Genomic DNA, 25,073 nt, shown 5'->3' with positions numbered 1-25,073 from the left:
TGTGTGCTTAGTCTCCTCTGGTCTGTAACAATTTCTTAGTCCTTTCCTGTTCTTCATAACCTTGATCACTTGGTTTGTAAGGTGGTGTCTTCTAGGTCTCTTCCCCGGAAAGTTACTTTCTTTCCTTTTCCATACTTTGTTCTCTGGAAGAATATAGTCACTAAGTCTATACTCAAGGGGAGGAGGGATTAAATTTTATCTCCTGGAGTAGGAATTATCCATATGTATTAATTTCTTTAATTTGGGGAAGTTGTAATGAAAGGTTAGATTTTTGTGTTGTTATTTTTGTTGTTGTTATTGTGGTTAATACATCCCCTTTCTTCTAGTAGGACTAGAATAACTAGTTTGAGACAACAATTGTTAGAATTCTATTAAAATTTCTTAATATACTAGTCATTTATCCTCTTTTTAAAAAATTGACATAATAATTTACATATTTATGGGGTACAATGTGATGTTTCCATACATGTATATATACATTGCGTAGTGATTAAATCAGGACATATTTATCACCTCATACGTTTATCATTTCTTTGTGATGAGAGCATTCAAACATCCTCTGTTCTAGTAATTTTGAAATATACACTGTAATATTGTTAACTATAGTCTCCCTACTGCGCAATAGAACACCAGAACTTATTTCTCCTATCTAACTATAATTTTGTACCCGTCGACCAATCTCTTGATGCTTATCTACCTAGGAACTTCTCCTCTGGAGTAGGAATAAAGAAACTTCCAGGAATGTTGAACTGTAGGGTCCTTAAAAGCAGTGCCTAGCTTTGCTTCTTGTGTCACTAGCACCTAGCCTAAAACCTGGCAAACTGAGATCATTAGAGACATCTTCATTTAATGCCAGAAACACATTCATTTAATACAGAAACACAAGAGTTATATCCAGTAAAGGCAAGAGGAAGGGAAGTGACATTTATTGGAACTTAACTATGTTGTCAGGAACAACATTATAATATTTTCTATTGACAACAGTCCTGTGAGGTAACTATAATCTGTTTTCAACAAGAGGAAAACTAAAGCAATTGATCATTCTTAGGAAAGTTAAAATCAGAACAAAATTTGAACTCAGCTCTTCATAATTTTTCAGTTCATTTGCTTTTCAGTATAAGTTGCCCTTCTGGGTGGGGTCTCAATGTACATTTCCCTGTCTCTACCTCTTTATCTTCCTTTTAGCTTCTTCCTCTTTTTTAAAACTGTCTTTCTTAAAATGATGTATTTTACATTAAAATTACCTTATATTACATTTTTACATTTAAAATACATTAAAAGGATATCTTTTAAGTGATGTATTTTTAAAAAATCTAGACATTAAGAGAATAGATCCCACATATTGCTAGTGATAATAGGAATTAGTATACTTTTTTGGGTAAAGACCTGTATATACACACATGTGTATATGGAAGGTTCCTATAACTTTGTGGTGGAAAAACAAGAACTGAACACAAAGCTTATCAGTAGGTGGATGACCAAATGTCCTATATCCTTGATATGGAAATCACGCAGCCACTGGTGATTTCTAAGCTGTATTGTTAAGGGAGAAATTATAAAGTTAAGTATATACCTTTATATATACTTTATATATAGGTGCATATGTAATAATTCCATTTTTTCAAAACAGCGACAGAATAACCCTATATATGTTTTTATATGATTATAAAAGCATAGATTTTTAACAGTGTTTATGTGAGAGAGATAGTAAGAGAAAATGACTTGTATTAAGATTGTGTTCCCATTTATTACAGTGAGTCTGCACATGCACAAAAGGACGCATGAAAGTACAGTCCCCAACTGGAAATCTACAATATTAATCCCTCCCTCTCATCTCCTCACCTAATCAGTCTCAAAGTTCTGGTAGATTTTCAAGAGTTTCTCAAATGTTTTTTCTACTTCCCATCTATTCTACTATTGCTTTATTTTCATTTTTGCCTCAACTACTGAAACAGTCCCCTAACTAGTCATCCTGCCTTGAGTCTGGTCCACCTCAAATCCACCAACCATTTGCTTGACAAAGTAGATCTATCCAGGGATATTTAACATATAAACTCTCTACTTAAAACTTTTTGTTGATGCCTTCCTACCTGAACTACAAAAGCCAAACCTGTTAGGGTGATCTTAAAAGCCTGGCAAAACTAGGCTTCACCACTTCTGTCATTCCCCACCTTTCACATTTGCTCTGGCAACTGCAGACTGCCAGTAGTTCTCCATGTAGGCTGTAGGGACTATCCTCAGGTCTCTGCTTATGCTGTTACTCCTGTTTGAAATCCTCTTCACGGCTTTCCTTTCAGCTCCCCATCTCTTTTCCTCCCCGATTTATCCTTTAAAACTGATTTCTGGGGTCTCCCTGATCTCCCTTCAACCTCCAGCTAGGCTAAGCTGGGTTACTCTCTTGTATGCCTCTATCTTATACTTACCCTGTGTATTGTCACAAATTATTTCTCACTTTCTCTTTACTAAGCAAGGGCAGGAACTGACATTCTCATCATTATAATTCTGCTACTTACTACAGTTCCTGGTGCTGTTCAGTTGCTCCACAATTGAATGCCAAGATGCTATCCCCCTTGGCCCCCACCTGCATGGATCTTTGAATCATAACCAAAAGTGATTTCACATTCAAATTTTAGGGATTGAAATGAATCATCTTCATATTTAGCAAGTGAAAAAAATATTCTTTTTACGTGTCTCTAATACAAATAACTTACCAGATTAAAAGGGTGAGATAATAAGGCTTTATTCATTGTTTAAATTGATAGATATATTAAATTGATGTATATTTTGGTAAGAAATTAATGTGCAATCATGGTATTTACACTCTAGCAATTAAAACTAAAGTAGCTTTGTAATCTAAATGACTATGGTGGGGACATAGTTATTTACATTCTCAAGAGTAGAACTGCAGAGTTATTTATTGATTCTGTGGGTACAGATAGGTATGGTTGAAATAAGCAATATTTGGTTAATAATCTGTATAATAAGTAATGGTTAGTACCTATGATGATACCATATACTGGGAGCCAACAAGTCCCAAAGAAATGTTAGTTTTGATGTTTTGAGCTTGTTAGGCCTTTTAAAAAATGTTTCATATATAGTTGAAAATTCTGTATTAATGACCAGCCACAGACCAGGGCAGTAGTTAGTTTGAGTTGAGTAATAGAATAGTATATTCTGGGGGATAATTTTCAAAGTATTTTGAAAGAGACATTTAACTTTTAAGTTAAAAGAACTGGAGTTGCTAATAAACAGTGCAGAAAATAGAAATGTCTTCTGATTTAATGATTACAACACAAATTAGACTCTTTCAGGCCAGGATATTACAGCTCATGTTTCTGGAAAGACTCTACATGTTCATTTTTCTACTATGAGTAGTTTCACTTTAAAGAATAACAGTTTAAAAGGTAAACTGTTCATAATATTGAACAGGGTAGAGTTTAGATTTGTTACCATGAGTATTTTTGCTTCTTAATGCTATTTCAACTATTTTAATAGCAGTAATTTTTGTTTTTTTCCAGCAGCATACTTCCCAGTCAAAAATATTTTTTATAATCACATGATGAATTATATAATATATGCTTTGGGTTTCCTACTATAATTTTTCATAAAAAGGAGTTTTATGGAAATTATAGATTGTAAAGTGATCATTACTATATTAGCTGTGATTATAAACTGTTTTCAGGACAGATTTTAGTTCCTGGTGAAGTGAATGTTTCGTTTTGAAAACTTATGTAAAAGCCTGTTAAAGCTGGTAGGCTTTAGCTTTCATTTTAACCTGACAGCCATCCTAAATGATATGCAAATAATGTATTTTCATGTACAGTTTCCAATTGGCATGCTTCTGTGGGTATAATTGCATAATCAACTGCTAATGCAAATTATCACTCAGTGAAATTGTTTAAGCAATAACCACACAGTGATTGAATTAATTTTTTGCAACTCACAGATTCTATAAGGGGACCATTTCTTTTTTCATTGGTTTTCCTTTCCATTGCTATGCCTTTTTTATTCCTTCTCCTCCAACTCTCATTCTTCAAAGCTCTACAGAAAAAGTATCCTATAGGAAATAATGTTGAGGCCCTCAATAAATTAGAAATAGGAAGGATAATTTGAAATAATAAAGAAGTTTCGCCCTTTCCCATCCCTGCTCCGCAGCCCCTACCCTCACCCCCATGCCAGGATAACATACCTATTTTTTTTATATTGGGCTGCTATTATCTTTTCTCTCTTTTGTAGTGATCTTGAGCCTGAATGGCTGGACAGTGTGCAGAAAAATGGAGAGCTGTTTTATTTGGAACTGAGTGAGGATGAAGAAGAAAGCCTCCTTCCTGAGACACCAACTGTGAACCATGTGAGGTTCAGTGAAAATGAGATTGTCATTGAAGATGATTACAAAGAAAGAAAAAAGTACGAACCCAAACTTAAGCGGTTTACCAAAATTTTAAGAAGAAAAAAACTTTTACCCAAGCGCTGCAAGAAAAAAAATAGCAATGATAATGGACCCGTATCCATTCTAAAGCATCAGTCCAATCAGAAGACAGGAGTCATTGTCCAACAGCGGTACAAAGATGTGAATGTTTATGTAAACCCCAAAAAGCTAACTGTCTTCAAAGCCAAAGAACAGCTCAAGCTTCTAGAAGTGCTGGTTGGAATTATTCATCAGACCAAGTGGAGCTGGAGAAGAACTGGAAAGCAGGGTGATGGAGAGAGGCTTGTAGTCCATGGCCTGCTGCCAGGGGGATCTGCTATGAAGAGTGGTCAGGTACTCATTGGTAAGTGTTGCTGGTACACGTTCATCGTTGTTTACAGAGATACATGATTAATGATGACACCTTGCAGGAAATGTGACAAAAAACTATTATATACAGTCTCCTCAGATTAAGAACTGATTAATAACATTTGGTTCAATAATGAAATGGTTATGAATGGTGCACTAGAAGGCACAGTATTCTTAAAATAGCCAGTTCAGTGTGTTGAATACGTGTGTGCCTTCTTCAGGCCAAGAATTCGCTTACCTAATTTTCAAGTTTTGAATTATGTAATTTTATTTCATCTTGGTTATATTTGCTGACAAGAAAAAAACAGTAGATTGTAGAGTGATAATTTAGGTTTGAATGGCTATATCCAGTAACAGGATACAAAAATATATAATTTATGAATAAAAATACTTTTAAATTGTATGTTTGCACTTGAGTACACTAAGTTCTTGGAGTGGTTTTCAACTGTTTCATTTGGCATATTTAGCAACAGTGGTGTTATACACAAATTTCCTTTTAAGGGCATGTGTCATAAAATAGCCTGCCAATTTTCAAGAAAAATAAATCCACAAGTTATCCTGAATATATATTAAGATGAGTATTTTGTGTTGCTGATTAGTTTTAAGCTGTTAGATACAATGTTTAAGTAGCAGTCTTATTACTTAAAGATAAATGAGTCAAATGTGAGGTTATATTATTACTAAAATTTAGAAGTAATAACAGTTCTAAAAACTGACAGTCTTTTAAGTTTACTTATAAGAGATTTAGATGAAGAACATTTGCAGATACATTTACAGATATTCCCAGCTTTAAATCTGACTTTCATTTGTTTGTTCACTGATTTGACGGTTTGTTTTTTTAGCATCTGCTAAGTGCCAGGAATACAAAGATTACTTTACTGATCCAATTATTTCTTGTAAGGAGCTATGTTTTAGTGGAAGAGATGGGTCACGAAGGCAGGCAGTTTCTCACTGTGTGATAAGTGCCATCATAGGGGTTTACAAGGAGAGTCATATGGAATCTTTTAGGAAGGGCATCTGTGGCAAAGTATGTGTTCCAGAATGGTTTCAACAGGATCTGCATATGTTCTTAAAATGTAATGTTGATACTCCTCCCATGGAGAGTTGTACTCTGTGTCATTGAATCTGGGTGGGCCAGTGACTACAGCTTTACGGGTGCCATGTGTCTCAAGAGGTTGGATCATAAAAGGTGTTGTAGCTTCTGCCTCGTTATTTTGGGGATGCTTCCTCTTGGAACCCAGTCACCATTGTGTGAAGAAGCCAGGACACTAGTAATCCAATTGATAGCCCCAGCGGAAGCCCTCACCACCAGATGTGAGTGAGAAGCCTTCAGGATGACTCCAGCCCCAACCACCATCTGGCTGTAACTGTGTGAGGAACCTCAAGTGAGAACCACAGCTGACCCCAGTTAATCCCAGAACCAGGGGAGATAATGAATGATTGTTGTTTTAAGCCTCAAAATGGTTTGTGTAGGCCTGGCATAGCAGTACACTTATAATCCTAGCACTTTAGGAGGCTGAGGTGGGGAGAGCACTTGAGGCCAGGAGTTCGAGACCAGCCTGGCCAACATGGTGAGACCCGGTGTCTACTAAAAAATACAAAAAATTAGCTGGACCTGGTGGTGCATCCCAGCTACTTGGGAGGCTGAGACACGAGAATCACTTGAACCTGGGAGGCAGAGGTTGCAATGAGCCAAGATTGCACCACTGCACTCAGCCTGGGGGACATAATGAGACTCTGTCAAAAAATAAAAAATTGTTTGGATGACTTGTTTTGCAGCAGTAGGTAATTGGAACAGGGGCTAATACATACTTACATTCCCTTGGGTCTTCAACTTTCCTTCTAATGAAATAATAGGATTGAACTAAATATCTCTAAGGTTTGTTCTTTTAGTTCTATAAAAGGATCCAGAATTCATTTAACATGCTCCCCTTTCAGTGGTATTTCCTGTAAGTTGGTAGTTAGATATTGAGGCCTCATCAAGTGTATTTTATAGGTGGTCTGTGTACTTCCATCAGAAGCAACATATTATCTGTTGTTTTTCTTTGTGTGATAGTAACAGCTATTGATAACCATTGCCTAGACCCATCAGTTCATTAAGGGACTGCAAAATGGTGATATTCCAATTCTGTCAGTCTTTCTTGATGCTTCAGTTAGACTATTTTCATAAAAAGAAGCTCCCCTTCACCTCTGTTTGGTAACCTTGACACATGGTTCAGACAGGAAAGGCAGGATAAATATCTGATTTTTCTTCATTTAACAGTTTTCACAAAAAATGGGTTGATAGCATTATTCAAGGACTTCTGGAATGGTAGATTGGGAGGAACCTTAATTCTCTCTAGTTTAGTGCCCACATACTATAAATGAGGGATTGAGATAGAAACTCAAAAAAATCATAACAAAATTTATTGTTAGTAAGTGCATTGGCAGAAAATATTGAGTTTTGAATGTGTAAAATGGGAATATAGTAACTTTGTCAAGTAATATAGTAACTATATAGAAATATAGTAACTTTGCCAAAAACCAGATTCCCTTTCCCTGAAGTCAAATTTGGCTTAAAGGATCAATTTAAATTCTCAGTCTGATTTCATTCTTCTGTCCCATACGTGTTTCCCATTTCTTCTGTCCATAAATCCCTGCCTCTAACAAACAAGGCTGATTTATTTTTTTCCTAACTGACCTCCAGATGCACTTTGTATGTCCATCTTTGTTCTTTAGCATTTACAGTTCCTTTTTTGGTGCATCACAAATATTTCTTAGTGTTATTAAGCTAGTGCATTCAACTTCTATTGCTGCTGGGACAGATTACCACAAACTTAGTGATTTAAAAAAATACAAATTTATCATCTTGCAATAATGTAAGCCGGAAGTCTAAAATATTTCTTTATGAAAATCAAGGTGTCCACAAGACTACCTCCTTTTGGAGACTCCTGGGAAGAGTCACATGATTCTTTGGCTTGTGGTCCTGTCCTCCATCATCAAAGCCAGCAGCGTAGCATCTTCCAGTCTCTCTTATGCTGACCCTGACACTTCTGCCTTCCTCTTATAAAGACCTTTATTATAATCTCAGGACCACTCAGATAATCCTGGATAATCTTCCAGTCTTTTAAGTTAATTACCCCTGCAAAGTCCTTTTTGCTGTGTAAGGTAGCATATTCACAGATATCAGGGATTGATACATAGACATCTTTGGAGGGCAATTACCACGGTTGGGCGTTTTTTGGTAAAATATGAATTTTTTTTCTTTTTACAATAGTAACAATATATGTTAATTGTAGGAGATTTAGAAAATATAATTAAGCAAAAAAGAAAAATTCCATATACCCAAAGACAACATTTTGATATATAGCCTTCCTTTTTCCTACATTTGTGTACAATAATTTTGTTTTGAAAATAATTTCTTAAGTCATGTATTCATTTTATATATAGTATAAACACAGCAGTAAACCAACTTTTGCATATATATCTTCATAGCCCTTGGTGCCTTATGTAGTAGCCCTTTAGTACACATATGTTGTTTGACGTTAAGTATATACTGAGAAATTGATGGTTTTTCTCACATAATTAACTTCATGTTGAAGAACTGTGATAAACTAATCTCTTTTTAAAAATATTTTGTTTGTTTCTTAAATATATCTCTTAATAAAAATTTTATTTCTACCTATCAATAATTCCCAGGCCATTTCTTATTAAACAATGCAAACCAATCATATAGTTAATTTCCTTTCAGCCTTTGAAATGGTACAGAGCATATTAGTGACTCCCATGTACTTATTGAGAAAGACCTTTCCTGCAGTGTAGGATGTCCACTGCAAAGGTGTGATGTCCAGGAAGCCGGCCATCTCTGAGTCACTTCAGAGAAGTGCTCAGAAACACTAGAGGAAAACAAATGTCTGGGAGAATGAGAAGTGTGTACAAATACAGCTTTTCTAGAACAGGAACATTTCTCTACTGAACATTTAAAAATATTAGATATACTATCCTTGATTTTAAAATTGATTTTTATATATTTTTTGTGATGAGACATCTCCTCTTTTTAGAGGTTTGTTAGGTTTGTTAGACTTAATACTTTTAGATGATACTCGCTATAACACTCAACTACAGAAATGTATTCATTAGGATTTGGAGAAAAAGTCATTTGGGACATCATCCAATGGAGTTTTAGTTTAAAGTAACAAATTTAAAATGGTTTTAGTATTTCTGTGCCCTGAGAATAAACTATAGACAATAGAACTAATCATTAGGGTAGTCTAAAAGTGGCTTTATTTTACATTGCCACAGCTATACAGTGTTCATCATTCCTTTATTTTTTTTTTTTTAAATCACTACAGCTCTAAGAAATTTGATAAAATACTCTTGTTTAATCTCTTATATAGGAGAAATTAAACAGGCATATTGTTGTGGGTTTTTTTATTTTTTTCCCGAGTAGACTTGAAGTTGAAAGTTTTAGTCTGCAAGTTCTTACTTTTAGGGAAAGTTTACCCAAAGTGCTGTAATAGTTAACCATCATAATGACTTGGTGCCCGTGCTTGCAAAACTCTCATCTGAATTGTATCTCTTGAGCATCTAAACCTAGTTCAAGTCTTCACAGATGGTCTAAGAAACTACTGCTCACTCTGTACTTAACCCCTTTCCCATATAATAGAGTATCCAGGAGAGGAAGGAAAAATGGAGGAATAGCAGTACCTAAAGTGTCAAACCTTTCGTCTGTTTGCCAACCCTGAAGATGGCCAAGTGATGCCCAATAATGGTTTGCCTTAAAGGAAAGGAACTCTGAACTTAGGGAACACCAATCTTTTATAAAGAAAAGTTGTTAATAATAAGATACTAAGCACAGCATTGACCTTATTATACCATTCAGTAAACAAGCTTGACCTTCACTCAGGATGGAAACACTGTCTGTGTTGTCCAAGGCTGTTCATTATATGAACATCTTTGAAAAGACAGTCTAGAACAAAGTCTTTCAGTGCCTCAGCTTATAAGATGTACAGAAACATTAGACCCATGAAGAATTGTCTACCAACATGATTCTATATATACAGGTTGAGTACTTCTTATTCAAAATACTTGGGACCAAAAGTGTTTCAGATTTTTTTTTTTTTTTTTGGAATATTGCATTCTACATACCTCTTGAGCATCCCAAATCTGACAATCCCAAATCCAAAATGCTCCAATAAGCATTTCACTTCCTTTGAGGGTCAGGTTGGTGCTCAAAAAGTTTTGGATTTTGGAGCATTTTGGATTTTGCATCTTTGGATTTGGGATGCTCAACTTGTATATATTTATTATCCATCTTCCACAAAGAATATTAAGCTCCCTGAGGGTAGAGATTTTGTCCTTGTTTAATTCTTTGTCTCTAGTGCTTAGAACAGTGCCTGGTACACAGTAAGTGCTCAGTAAATATTTGTTAAATGAATGGATGAATATGAATTATTTCATCAATTTCCTAATAACATATTTAGAAATGATGAGAAAAATAACTTTGGTATGTCTATATTTCTATTAATATAGCTCACTGGTATTTTGATAGTATCTTTAATTATGTTCTGAAAGTAAATTTCCATCTTAACACTGATCTTTATTTTATTATCAGATTTGGCAAACATAACATATTTTTTTAAGTGCATGGAAAGGAGATTTTTACCAAACGTGCAGTGTATTTTGATATGGTTGGGGCCTTTGAAGCAAAGAACTGTGTGTAGACATAGAGCAGTAACAGAAGTGAATACCATAGCATATTGTGTTACGATGTGCCACATGGATTTCATTTGAATTTCAGCTGGTTTTTTTTTGTTTTGTTTTGTTTTCTGTTTTGTATTGTTTACTGTGGGTCTAAGTGGTTAGATTCAATTTTGTCAAGCACAGTATTTGGTTCATGCTACAAATTTTCCTTTTGTCCTTTGGGTTTACATAATTCTCCCAATTGTATCAAGAATGAAAATATTCATCTTTTAAAATATTCATAAGTTGTATTTAGTTATGGTGCAATGTTGCAGTATTATAGATTAAGAAGAGTAAAGTTAGATTAGGCCTGCCACCACTGAGCTGTATAAACTTGGACAAGTTACTGCTTGTCTGTACCGTATTTCTCATTGTACTTTGAGAAGGTCAGAGTAGCTGTTTAATGTTCCAATTCTAGACCTCTGTGGTTTTTGGATATTCATACAACTATCTTTTTATTGTTATTCTGGATTCAGGTGATGTCCTTGTTGCTGTGAATGATGTTGATGTTACTTCTGAAAACATAGAGAGAGTTCTGTCTTGCATTCCTGGACCTATGCAGGTATGGACATTTTTTTTCTGTATTTTACAATGTTACATAAAATAAATACATCCTGTACTATTTTCTTTTTTAAGCTACTGAAAAGTATCATGTATAATGGATGAGTTACATTGATACTTGGCTATTTAAGAAAATTTAGCTCTTGCTAATATTATTAGCTTTTGGAGATTATTCTAAAAAGAGAAAAATATCTACAAATAAAACTTATCCTACATAAAGCAGTAACACTAATGAAGCAGCCACAGTAATGAAAACATATATAATTACAAACTTGCCATTATAACTACCATATATGCTTGTGACATTCTAGTTCCTAGAAGAGTCATTTTAAATAGTCATGGAGTTTTCTGTTCTCTGACTTATTAAGATCACTATTGCTATAAAGTTTTTTTTTTCCAGTGAGATTTTATTTTAAAAACTATATGTTTCTTGATATTTTTTAAAATTTAATTAAGCTTTTCTTCTGGACTTTTGTTTGGCTACTTAATGAATTATTTTTCAATCCTTTTATATAAAAATAAATTTATTTCATAAAAAGCCATTTTTGATACCTGAACACTGACACTGTGTATCATAGGTGACATTTTTCAGTTATTAGGTATATTTTGCAAATGCTGTACCTTTTTCTTATGAATCTTCTGTTCCAGATAGCATCAGGAATTAGCGTTCTCCTTTTGGGAGGATAGGGAAGATGATATGCTTTATATGAGTTAGAGCAGGGGTCCCCAAACCCTGGGCCATGGAGTGGTAGTGGTTTGTGGCCTGTTAGGAACTGGGCTCCACAACAGGAGGTGAGCAGTGGGCAACAAGCAACGCTTCATCTGTATTTACAGCCGCACCCCATCGTTCACATTAGTGTCTGAGCCCCACCTCCTGTCAGATTAGTGGTGGCATTAGATTCTCCTAAAAGCATGAACCCTATTGTGACCTGTGCATGCAAAGAAGGGATCTAGGTTGCATGCTCCTTACGAGAATCTAATGCCTGACGATTTGCCACTGTCTCCCATCACCTCCAGATGGGGCCATCTAGTTACAGGAAAACAAACCCAGGCTTCCCACTGATTCTACCTTACAGTGAGTTGTATAATTATTTCATTATATAATACAATGTATTATAATAATAATAGAACCAAAGTGCACAATAAATGTAGTATGCTTGAATCATCCCAAAACCATCCCCCACATCCTGGTCTGTGGAAGAATTGTCTTGCATGAAACCAGGCCCTGGTGCCAAAAATGCTGGACACTGTTGGGTTAGAGGACCCATCAGGCAGTGAGAGGATGAAGACATTTTTGGATTGGTCAGAATCCCTGATAAATCAGAATCTTAGCTGCATCTGATTTGAGATTCTGAAATAATAAGGCACATGATGAAATTCTTCATTTTCTAGGAAGCAAGATTTCCCTAATGCCCATTTCTTTCTTTTAAACATACTTTGTATGCACGTGTATGTGTGAGCATGCAGGCATGCCCACGCGTGCACACACACACACACACACATACACAGATGTTCTGTAAATTTAGCTGTCCTTGGAAATGTAAAATGAAAGTGCTGGGATAACTATGGCAGCTGAGACCAGCAATGCCTAGGAATGGATAGGAAGATGGAGATGGAGATGGAGGTGGAGATGGGGTGGTGTTTGAAATAGTAACAATCAGGTGGACATCAGCCAGCCATGATGCTGTAGGTTGTGCTGTTATCCACTTTAATCACTAGATGTGGAGAGATCTAAGGGAGGGTACTGGGGTACTTCAGGGTGCTCAGAAAGCAGCTACTTATCGATCAATAGTGAAGAATTGCAGTATTTTAATGATTCAGCTTCCTCCAAGTTGAGTGGCTATGTATTATCGCAAAGTGAGGGATCCCTTTTTCTTGCCTATGTTGGTTACAGGTGTGCTTCCAGTATTGCCAGAGTTCAATCATGTCTATTCTGTCATCAAAAAAATGAAAAGTTATGTGTACAGTGGAATCACATTATGCTTACATTTAATTAGCTTTTGCAAATTCAGCTGTGCATGCTTAGCAGAAGAAAAAAGGGGGGAAGGAAATAAGGATTTAAACATTTTAGACCAGTTCTGTCCATAATTAACCTGTCCTCGTTAAACACACAAGAGGAGTCAGGTGTCTGCTATTTGCCCAGTTTGCGTGTACACCATGAGCATCTTGCTGCATTAAGTACAGTTCTGAATTTAAAGATATATTTTTTAATACAATGTGACTCTTAAGTTCCAGTTCTTACATCTGGTGCCTGAAGAAATAGTTTGTCTGGAAGATGGAAAAACCTGACTATGTGAATTAGATTTATCATACCGAGAAACTATGTTGTACTTCAACACAGCAGTGTCTTCCTAATGTAATTTCAAAGGGATTTTGACTGTCTATAACTTTAGAATATAATCTCTTTATAAATGTATACTATTAAAATCTTTGTGTTATTTTAGAAAAATAGGTGTAACTCTTTTTGTTATCACAAAAGAAAATACTTGTTCATTGTAGCAATTTTGAAAAATAGGCCAGGCATGGTGGTTCACCTCTGTATCCCTAGTATTTAGGAAGGCCAAGGCAGGAGGATTGCTTAAGCCTAGGAGGTTGAGTCTGCCATGAGTCACGATTGCCACTGCACAGCAGCATGGGTGACAGAGTGAGACTCTGTCTCTTAAAAAGAATACAAAGAAATTTTGGAAAAGAGAAAAAAGTAAGGGACAAAATCTCTTAGACTTTCATACCTGAAGAGACTATTAACATTTTTGCATATATCACGCATTCTTATTCTGTCCCCTCCCCGCTTCACCCCCATGTCTAGTATGAGTGTAAACATGCTTGCATTTGTGTGTTTGTTTGTTTTACTAGCAGAATTGGTATTATAGCTATGTTTTTCTCAAAAGCAAGAACTGCATTTAAGGCAATATATTTTTAATAACTGTATAAAAGATGGTTAAAATTCCTTTAACTAGAAACCATATTTAATTAGTAAACACATTTTTCTTACTTTGTTCATGTTGAAAGGGGGTGTAAACTATAAGCTTTTCACTACCAGCCATTTCCCTGAGGCTGTGTACACTAGGAGTTCAGGGAGGCAGGAATAGGACTGGGAAGGGAACTCTAGTGCTGCGTGTAGCAGACACTCTGTTGGGTGCTTTGCTTCTGTTGTTCCTTTAAGAATTTCATCTATTCCTCATAACAACCTGTAAGATTCCAATAATTAGTACTATTTTATACATGAAGGAAAAGAATCTAAGAGAGGTTTAATGATTTTCCTAGTGTTACAGAACTAATTACTCAATGAACTGGAACCTGTATTGACTCTAGAGCATGAACTTTGCATTTCACACACAGCCTTGTGGAGCTTGGTGTCTGCATCCCTTTGTTCTTGCTGGGCCAGAACGAATGAGATGGGTCTGTCCCAGAAAAAGTTGTTTGACCTGGTTTATATCTGCGGCATTTGAAACAATTATTCAAGCAATTAGAGAAGAAAGCTGATCTGTAGAGAATGCCATAGGAGACTTTCACATTTAAATTTGGAACTATCTAACAGTAACATTTTAAATACATATTCAGATTATAAAATGGATCTGAAAGCCTCTTGTCATCCAATAGAACATGGCCCAGGAGATAGTGTAATGTGGCAGAAAGGTTACTGAGCAGAAGGAGGTCAGATCTCCATTTTAAACCTCACTCTGAGCAAGTTTCCAAATTCTTCTGGGTTTCAGTTTCCTCGTCTATAATCAGAAGGGATTTGAGAGGGTGATCGCTGAACCCAATCTCAACTTTACAATTATGTGTTTGCTTTTTAAGCCATTTCTGTAATAAATACATTCAGGATACCGGAATGAAATCTAGAGGTGAAGCCTTTATACAAATGAGTACAAAAAGCCAAAATCATTCCTTTTCAAGCCAAGTTTTAACATTTTCTAAAACAGGTGTCTTAAATTCATCAAAAATGTTAATATAATGAAAGCCAAAAAAGGGCTGGAGAACTGTTCTAGACTAAGCTAGACCAAATGACATACAACTAAATGTGGAGAATAATCCTTGATTGATGCTGGATTGCAGTGGGAAATGTCTATATTAGGACAACTGGGGAAATCTGGACTTGGACTCTATTAGACAAGAGTATTATATTTGATATTAAAATTCCTAAGTGTGATAATTACATGTTTTATGTAAGGCAGCAGTCCCCAACCTTTTTGGCACCAGAAACCAGTTTCATGGAAGACAGTTTTTCCCTAGACCACGAGTGCAGATGGTTTCAGGATGATTCAAGCATAGTACATTTATTGTGCACTTTATTTCTATTATTATGAAATCATTGTACAACTCACTGTAATATAGAATCAGTGGGAGCCCTGAGCTTGTTTTCCTGCAACTAGATGGTCTCATCTGGGGGTGACAGGAGACAGTGACAGATTATCATGCATTAGATTGTCATGATTACACAACCTGGATCCGCTGTGTGCACAGTTCACAATAGGTTTTGTGCTCCTGGGAGAATCTAATGTCACCACTGATCTGACCAGAGGTAGAGCTCAGGCGGTAATGTGAGTGATGGGGAGTGGCTGTAAATATGGATGAAGCTTCGCTTACTGGCCACTCCCCTCCTGCTATGCCACCTGGTTCCTAATGGTTCCTGTACCTGCCTGTGGCCTGGGGATTGGGGACCCCTGGTGTAAGACGATGCCCCTGTCCTTAGGAGATCCATGCTGAAGTACTTAGGGATGAAGTAGTAAAATATCTGCAAGTAGTTTTCAAACAGTTCAGCCAAAAAACTTAAAAAATACATCTAGAGAAGGGAGGAGTCTGGAAGGAAAGGAAAAGAAGACCAGAGAGAAGAGACAAAATGAAGCAAATGTGACAAGATGTTAATAGTGCCATTAGGTGTGGGATTATGGGCAATCATTGTACTCTTTCTTACAACTTTTCTGTAGGCTTAAAATTTCTAAAACAAAATGTGCAGATACCCATGTAATTGCTGACTTTTGCGACCTGATCTGTTGCTACAGCTCTGTGCTCTCATTTATTCAACAGGTACATAGATTCATGCATGTAGTACATTATCCCCTCCCCTGGCTTTATCTGGGAGCTTGGGTCCAAATTTTGCAGATAACCAAGACTGATTTCATTTAGCACTGGGCCATAGCTGGCTTTCCTAGAACTTTGGAGGAACGTAACTCTTTTTCTAGGAGAACAGCCTGAAGATTAGTAGTCTTGGACTCCTGTCTCAGGTAGTTGTCAGGCCTAAAGGAGGGGACAAAGGCTTCCTAAAGGAGATGATTCTTGAGTGGAATGTTTTAACTTTTATTATTTCCTTGTTACACAAAAATAATACATATACTGTAGAAAAATTAGAAAACAAACTAGTAAAATTTTAAAAATATTTGTAAATCTCTATTCTCAGAACCCAGAAGTAAGCATTTATATCAACATTTTAAAGTGGAGGACTTATATGACCAGATTTCCATTTTAGGACTGCATCACTCTGGATGAGGGAGACATATGCACGACTGGAGGTCAGGAAACAAGGTGACCAGGTTTGCAGTAGTCCAGAAGAGAGGTGATAAAGGCCAGAGCAAAGGTGTTCGACAGGGATGGAGGAGGCAGAGATTAGATTAAGATACAGAGGAAGGAGGGGGCGGGGCCGGGCCGGGCAGGGAGGCTCACACCTGTAATCCCAGCACTTTGGGAGGCTGAGGCGGGTGGATCACAAGGTCAGGAGTTCAAGACCACCCTAGCCAAGATGGTGAAATCCCGTCTGTACTAAAAATACAAAAATTAGCTGGGCATGGTGGTGGGCGCCTGTAATTCCCAGGTACTCAGGAGGCTGAGGCAGAGAATCACTTAAACCCGGGAAGTGGAGGTTGCAGTGAGCCGAGAATGCACCACTGCACTCCAGCTTAGGAGACAGAGTGAGACTCCGTCTCAAAAAAAAAGGATATAGAGGAAGGAAAGAGAACAGTACTTTTTACAGGAAAGAGACAGAATTCCAAGAAGTCTTCCAAGTTTTGTCTTGGGTCACTCAGTGAGGTGACCCAAGAAGAGAAGAGGATGGAGGAGAGATAATCTGCTAAGCGAGTCAGACTCGATTCCCTCAGAATTTTGACCAAGGAGCGTTGAAAGCATCTGCCAGCCGTTAGCCAACGGGGAAAGGATGAGACATGCAGAGAGCAGTGTAAATGATCGGGGAGACAGTGCAGGCTGAGGCGGAGGTGAGAGACTCATCGGCTTCTGGAGCTGCTTCAGATTCTGACAGCCTCCCCAGGTCCCATCTGTGAAGAGAATGGTAGCTAAAGGGGAGTCAGAGGATTTCTTTGTTTGGTAGATGATTTCTTTGTTTGGAAGAGATGTTGCTTTTTAAATAGGATGGGCCAAAGACTGAAGTAGAAAGAAAAGACAAAGTGACAAGACTTTGGAAGTGACAAGTCATAGAGAGCACAGCCTTGGGTCTAAGGAAAGGCTGGGTAAACTGCACAAAGAAGAGGGACACAGGACATGAAGGATCCTGAACCTTGTCCCTGGTTAAAGTCTGACTGAGTAATAAGAGAAAACCCTTCATATGAAGCTTCATATAAACTAACTGATGTTAGGTATCATTTAATAAAAGTTTTTCCCTAAAAAAACACATAATATCCCTAATATTTATGTATATCAACCCATTTTTTAAAATAGCACTTAACTATTAATTTGGTTATCTGTCTCACCCTTTACCATTTTATCAAGGCAACCAGATTTCCTTACATTTATAGCTACTTAACAGATCAGCTTTTAAAAACATCTTTTTAAAATATAATTTTCTTTGTATTATGTAGTCAACTTTACTTAAATCAGAAGAATGGTGGCTGAAATAGTTCCTTAAAGAATTTTAATGGATGGTTCTGCGGTGTGTGTTTTTGTTTGAGTTTTTGTCGTGGTGAGACAAAAAGGTCCTTGCACCACAGAAAAGAAATGACGTTGTTTGCCAAGCATAAGACTAGTTTTCAAGTATGTTGTTTTTCACCAAGCATAGCAAAGCAATCTTAAATTTTAGGTTGTTGCTGCTGCCTAAAGTAAAATAAGTGAATTTTTAAGTCTATTTTTAGTAGACTTAAAAATTCTCTTTTTTATTTTTGGTAGGTTGCACCCTATCTTTTGACCTTTCCACCCGTAGGAATCTCAGCTGGGAAAAATGCCTTCCCTGTTCTGAGATGCATTTCTTTTTTCTAAGGAACCACCTTCTTGTCACCACTGCTTATGCGAAACTCTCATAGACACCCAGCTTCATCCCTGTGACACCTGCTTTCCTAGGATGTGACTCATCTCATGCTCCCTCTGATCTGATTTCTCCCCTTTCATACCGCTCACACATCTCCACTCAGAGTTCTTCCTAAAGTCCAATGCCAGGGAACAATCTTCAGAGCTCCTGTCTGTCTGTTACAAAGTCTATACTCAGGAATTCCCCAAGGAGTTCTCACATTTCCAGAGCACACCGCCAAAGGCTCCCATATATTTTCTTTTGGATACTCCTAAATCCTCATTGTTAGATAAAGGAATTTGGGGTAGATACCCAGTAGTGGGATTGCTATATCTAGTAATAGATCTGCTTTTAGTTCTTTTAAAAGTCTTCATACTGTTTTCCATAGAGGTGGTACTAATTTGCATTCCCACCAGCAGAGCATAAGCATTCCTTTTTCACCATGTCTGCTCCATCTATTGTTTTTTGACATTTTAATAATATCCATTCTGGCTGAGGTAAGGTAGTACCTCATTTTGTTTTAACTTGCATTTTCCTGATGATTAGTCATGTTGAGCATTTTTTTTCTTATTTCATTTGTATATCTTCTTTTGAGAAATGTCTATTCAAGTCATTTGCCCACTTTTTAGTGGGATTACTTTTTTCTTACTGATTTGTTTGAGTTCTTTATACATTCTGAATATTAGTTTTTTGTCAGATGCATAGTTTGCAACTATTTTCTCCCATTTTGTAGGTTGTTTACTCTGTTGATTATTTCTTTTGCTGTGCAGAAGCTTTTTTAGTTTAATTGGGTCTCATTTATTTATTTTCATTTTTGTTACATTTGCTTTCAGAGTCTTAGTCATAAATTCTTTGCCTAGGCCAGTGTCCAGAGAGTAGATTTTCTTTTGGAATTGTTATCATTTCGGGTCTTATATTTAAGCCTTTAATCCATCTTAAGTTAATTTTGTATACAGTGAGAGATAGAGTTTCATTCTTCTATGTGTGGCTCTCCAATTTTGGTGCTTCTTTGAAATGAACGAGTTATCTTTGACCAACTGGCATCCAGACAAATATTTCCTTTTTCAAGGATAGGTAATTTTAATATTTCATCCCTAAGTACTTGGGCATGTATCTCCTAAAAATAAGGGCATCTTCTTATACCAGGAGTCCCCAACCCCAGGCCACAGATCAGTACCAGAACCGTTAGGTAATTGAGAAGTAGAGGCTACCTTTCCATACCTGTGGAAAATGGCCACATTCTGGACTCTTACCAATCTTGACATCAGGCCATAAAATTAAAACTGTCTTGATAAAATTGATAGATAATCTTCTTAGAGCCATGTTGGTCTAAGATCCAGCATGTTGACAGTGTTTACTCTCCTTGGCCTTTGTTTAAAGAACGAGAAAGAGTGCCTGAGATAAGGATATTTGAAATACCACCTTATTTGGAAGGATAGTTAACTTTGGTTGTGTGAAGTCACTCTTAATGCTGAATCTCTTCCTTCTATCTTCCCAGATGATCCGGCGCTGTCAGCATTCATATTGTGGTGTTATTCTTTTTGCACTATCAGATAATACTAATTTCTGGTTTTTGATGGCCTTTCTTATTTTTATAGTCAATAATTCAAACTGCAGTTATTATTTTTAATTAAATAAATTTTTATACAGAACATTATACATTCCTATTCAGTAAATATTTGTGGTAATATATATCAGACATTCTGCTAGGAGCTGGAGATACAAATATAAATAGAATACACAGGACCCGCCATCAGGAGCCCTCACTCTAGGATGATTTATACAAACTGTGCATACCTGGGTGTATGTGCACACATAGATCCTTCTTTATGAAAACTGCAGCTGATTTTCCCTTGTTGAAAAATCAACACATTGTTTTAATTTTTAAAGGTAAAACTGACATTTGAAAATGCATATGCTGTGAAAAAGGAGACATCCCAACCAAGACAGAAAAAGACACAGTCGAACACAAGTGATTTAATCAAGCTTCTCTGGGGAGAAGAGGTTGAAGGTATCCAGCAGAGTAGCCTAAACACTCCTCATATCATTATGTATCTCACACTACAGCTCAACTCAGAAACCTCCAAGGAAGAGGTGAGTGTCCTCAAAAGTGCAAAGGAAAAAGTAAGGACCTTTTATCGTATTCCCAGTGAATGGTGAGTATATTTGATTTAAGGAAAAGCAAAAATGAATTAACTGTTGTTCTTTAAAATTGTATATCTAATACTCTGTTACAGATATGACTATTTCATACTTCACGTTTTTAAAATGAAAAATTATTCAGTTATTTCAGTAGAAAAAAAAGAGGAAGGTATTGTTGCAATATCTTTTAACTTAGAAATAAGTTCTCTGTAGCTTTTTTTATATGTTTTATTGAAGTATTAATTGTACATAATAAAATTCAACAATTTTAAGGGTACAATTTGATGAGTGTTGACAAATATATTACAAACCACTATCACAATCATAATATGGGATATTTTTATCACCCCAAAAAATTTCTTCTGTGCCCTGTTACAATCAATCCTCTCCTGCTATTAATAGCTTTTAATGCAGGAAGATGTAGCATTAACTTTCTTATATAGGTTGTAGTTTTTATGTTTTACGTATTTTTTATTCACTTTTGAATGTTTATTGAACAACTGCTTTTTGTCTAGCATAGTATCAGATATTGGTTATTTTTATTTGCGGGTAAAGGAAATAATTCTAGTAAAGATAAGTAAAATGTTTAAGTTCACATGGCTAGTAACTGACAGAATTTCTATTTAAGCTGAAATATTTTGCTTTCCAAATTCTGTGCCCTTTCTTTCAACATCAGTGTTTTGAGGCTGTTAATTGTTTTGTTCAGTTTTATCTTTTATTAATTTCTTGTCTGCTTTTTCTATTCATAATTAAGAAAAACATAAAATCACCCCCTCTGATGGGGATTTGTCCACTTTTCCCTCCCTTTCTAAATATTTTTGCTTTATTTATTTTGAAATAATTAATGTTTAGAATTATTAAATCTTCCCAGAGAACTGAACTTTTTGACATCATGATATGATCCTCTCTACCCTAGTTTGTTTCTGTCTTAAAGTCCTTTTTTAACATTAACATTTTAAAAATAATATTTAATATCATAGAGCTTTATTTTATAAGTATTTGAATTTTTTTTTCTTTTTTTTCTCAGTTCATGTCTTTACGTATTTGACATGTCTTTTACACACAGCTTATTTCCAATCTGGCAATCTCTCTCTTCTAACAGACAAACTCAGTAAGTCTATTTATAGAGATTACTGACATATTTGAATTCATTTCTGCTACCTTCTTTAAAAATTTCTATTGCAACAGCTTTTTCTGTGATATTTCCTTACCTGTTTTTGGTTGCTTGTGTCATTATTCTTGCTATATGCTCTTTCTATTTTTAAAATGATTACACTTAAAATTTTATCATGATATTTGTCTTTACAGATTCTAAACACTATTTTAACCCCTTTTCAAATAATTCAAAACTCTTAATATACCTAGCTTCAGTTACCCTTCTCTTTATTTATGTGCTATTGTTATCAGTATTTTAGTGCTATCTCTTTTCTCCATCATTCACAGTTACACTACTAGTACTTATTATTATTATTACATTTTATACACCACAAAATTTATAAATTAAGACCGGGCACAGTGGCTCACGCCTGTAATCCCAGCACTTTGGGAGGCTGAGGCAGGCAGGTCACAAGGTCAGGAGATCGAGACCGGACCATCTTTGTCAACATGGTGAAACCTCGTCTCTACTAAAAATACAAAAATTAGTTGGGTATGGTGGTGGACACCTATAGTCCCAGCTACTTGGGAAGCTGAGGCAGAAGAATCACTTGAACCTTGGAGGCAGAGGTTGCAGTGAGCCGAGATTGGGCCACCATACTCCAGCCTGGCAACAGAGCAAGACTCTGTCTCAAAAAAAAAAAATTATACATTAAGTATATTGTATACCATATATAAATTATATATTATAAAATGTATAAATATATATATTACATATATTTATGTTTGTTTTTATATAAATATATATTTCATACTGCTGTACCTAGTTTAAATTTACAATTATGCCTCATATTTTCTTTACACATCATTCTTTCTTACATCTGAAATATTGGATCATTATTTTCTTCTTAAAACATGTATTCTAAACATTTCTTTAGTGAAAGTGTGATCAGTTCTTTTTGTTGTTATTTATCTGATGATGTTTTCTTTTACTTCTTCTTGAAAGGTAGCTTGATAATTCTAGATTGTATTCATTTGGGTAGGCTAATTGCTATAACAAACAACCCTAATGTCTCAGTGGCTTCACATGATGAAAGTTTAGTTCTCATTTCATTTAAACATTCCTGGTCTTGTGACTCAGTGACTCCAGCCATTCTTCTAGTGTTCTCATTATCCCGAAGGACTTGGGAGTCCTCTGTTAGATCTTTTGCATCTAACTGGCCAATGAGAGAAGAGAGAAGGCAGGCAGTATCACATGGGACATTTTGGAGACCTGACTTGAAAGAAGTAACATCATTTTTGCTCATGTTCCATTGGGTAGGATTAGTTACATGGTCTAGCCATATGCAAGGAAGTAAGAAATGTAGCCTTCCTGTGTGGCCAGGAAGAAGATCAAGTGAATACATGGGATTGCTTGTGCCACCTATGTAGATAGTTATTTTCTCTAATCTATTTGAAGATGGTATCCCTTTGCTTTTGACCTCCATTATTGCTATTAAGAAGTCTACTGTCAGTCTGTCATTCCTTTGTAAGGAATGTGCCTTTTCTTGTGTTGGTTCAGCTTTTTGCTTCTTCTATGCCCAAACTGTTGTTTAATCTATCCATTGTGTTTTCTATTTAAACAATTATATATTTATTTTTAGAAGTTTCTGAAAAGTATTTAATCAACATTTCAAATCTGCCATGATATTCCTGGTGGTCTCTTGTTGCTTACTCATCTTTGTGATTCTATACTTTGAGCATTTCTTACATAGCTTCTCTCTGTTCTGTATCTGCCTATGCTACTAGCTCTAGTCCTGAGAGGATTCTCACTTGTAATGGCTTGCCTTCTTATATCCTTGGGGATCTCTGACTAAACTTATTGCTTAATTTTATCTTTGGGAGTTCTGTGGTTCTAATGACGGGGTGCTCTCCTGCAGAGATAATTTGTTTCTTACTATTTTGCCACTGACATAGGCTATTTCAGCCTTAATTGAGGGTGTGGACTTAACACAGTTGTTCTAGGCTCAGCTCACCTACCTTGTTCCTAGCCCAGTACTCCGTGTCCTAACGGACAGCCCTGCTTCTGTCCTTCTTCCCACCATTGAATTCCCAGCAGATGCCCTAACTTGCTGTGCAGTAATGGAGGCGATTGGAAGGTTGTCCTTGGAAACCTCTCTGCTTCTTGCATGTCAGCAATTTGACAAGTATGTTCTGGCCATAGACTTAGTTTTACAGCACAAGGGTCTCTCAGAGGATCTAGTCAAACATAATGCTTTGAACAGAAGTGAGACTTAAAAGGTTTTTAACTAATCAGTAGCTCTTTCTTTTTGAAATCCTTCCAGCCTGTATTCTCAATGTTAAAGCTATTTTATCTAAAAGGACTCATTTCCTTGTGTTGCTTCATATATCAGAATTTTGTGAATAATCATAATGGCAAAGAAGGAATTTACTTAAACACATTTTTGTTATTTTCTTGGTTCTGAAAAATACATACAGACCTAGAGTTAATAATTCTAATTTTTGGTGTGTAGCACTGCTCCTTTATATTTTTAAAACAAATGAAATATTTAAGCATTTGTTATATAAAACATACAACAAATTTCTGGAATGATAACATCCTGAATCTTTCTAAGACATTTTGGAGTAGAATACTGCTAAGACCTTTTGTCATCCTGGCCTTTCTTTCCATGGGAAAGTATGTAGACATTTCTTAAAAAAACAGGTTTCTGTCTGTTGCCAGCCCCATATCAACATTGTAATTAAGAAAGCCTTTTTCTTCTTATTGAACAGAGTGGAAGCTGCTGCCAATGCATGCTACTAAGAGCTTAAAAATACAGCTAATTAAAATTGGTTAGGAACAGTAGAACTTGCCAGGAGGTCTTTAATAGTAAGGTTTTAATGACTGGAAGAGAGACCTTCTCAAATGTCCTCTTTTAACTGGTATGGCTTAATTTATAATAAAATGTCATAAGGTCATTTTGTTTTCTGTGAGTTACATATTTAATAAAAGCTTATCTTCTTCAGGTTACAAGATTTGGAATTGTAAAGACCATAAGCTTGGAAATTTCAAAAAACTATTCAAAGAGTATATGGGTTTTGTTTGTTTGTTTGTTTAATGTAGTGTCTGGTAGTTTGGCTAAATACAATAAAAGTGTTCATTGGCCAAGATTTAAATCTATTAAGTAGACATAACAGAAGATCTTAACAGAAATTTGACTTAATTTCTAGATATAAAATAATGTTTCGTAACTTTTTACACTAGAATTATTGCAATAAAATTTTAGTTGTTAGGCAGAGTTTGGCCAGCACATTCTATAGCAACTTGCATATATTACATGTGCTTACTAAGCATAAAAAGCAGTTGTGTCCAATTTATTTATATTTGTCATAATGTAAAAGTTGGCAAGACATGAAGACCATATCATGTAATTATTTATTATATATCGAGACCACAGAAAGATATATAATACTCTTTAGGGAGATGGAGAACCAGAGAAAAGATATGATGCTATTTAAGAAGTTTGGGTTTTCAATCAAACACCACATGTTCTCACTCATAAGTGGATG

At 35.8% G+C, this 25,073-nt stretch overlaps 1 protein-coding gene across 6 annotated transcripts in view; it reads left to right on the top strand.

The window, feature by feature from the left end:
* Nucleotides 1–25,073, top strand: part of INTU (inturned planar cell polarity protein) — a 94,484-nt gene that overhangs the window by 20,709 nt on the left and 48,702 nt on the right. For 5 of the 6 annotated variants that reach the window (XM_032292342.1, XM_032292340.1, XM_032292339.1 and 2 more), the window contains 3 exons: nt 4,237–4,772; nt 10,975–11,060; nt 20,178–20,381. In XM_032292342.1, coding sequence (XP_032148233.1) covers nt 4,237–4,772; nt 10,975–11,060; nt 20,178–20,381 — 826 coding nt within the window. The remainder of the gene's footprint in view (nt 1–4,236; nt 4,773–10,974; nt 11,061–20,177; nt 20,382–25,073) is intronic. The other variant, XM_032292345.1, reaches the window with a different exon arrangement.

Source organism: Sapajus apella, unplaced genomic scaffold, assembly GCF_009761245.1.
Source record: "Sapajus apella isolate SASKATOON/1434 unplaced genomic scaffold, GSC_monkey_1.0 scaffold27, whole genome shotgun sequence".
NCBI lineage: Eukaryota > Metazoa > Chordata > Mammalia > Primates > Cebidae > Sapajus > Sapajus apella.
The sequence above is the reverse complement of the archived record's forward strand: the minus strand, read 5'-3'. Positions and strand labels throughout refer to the sequence as shown.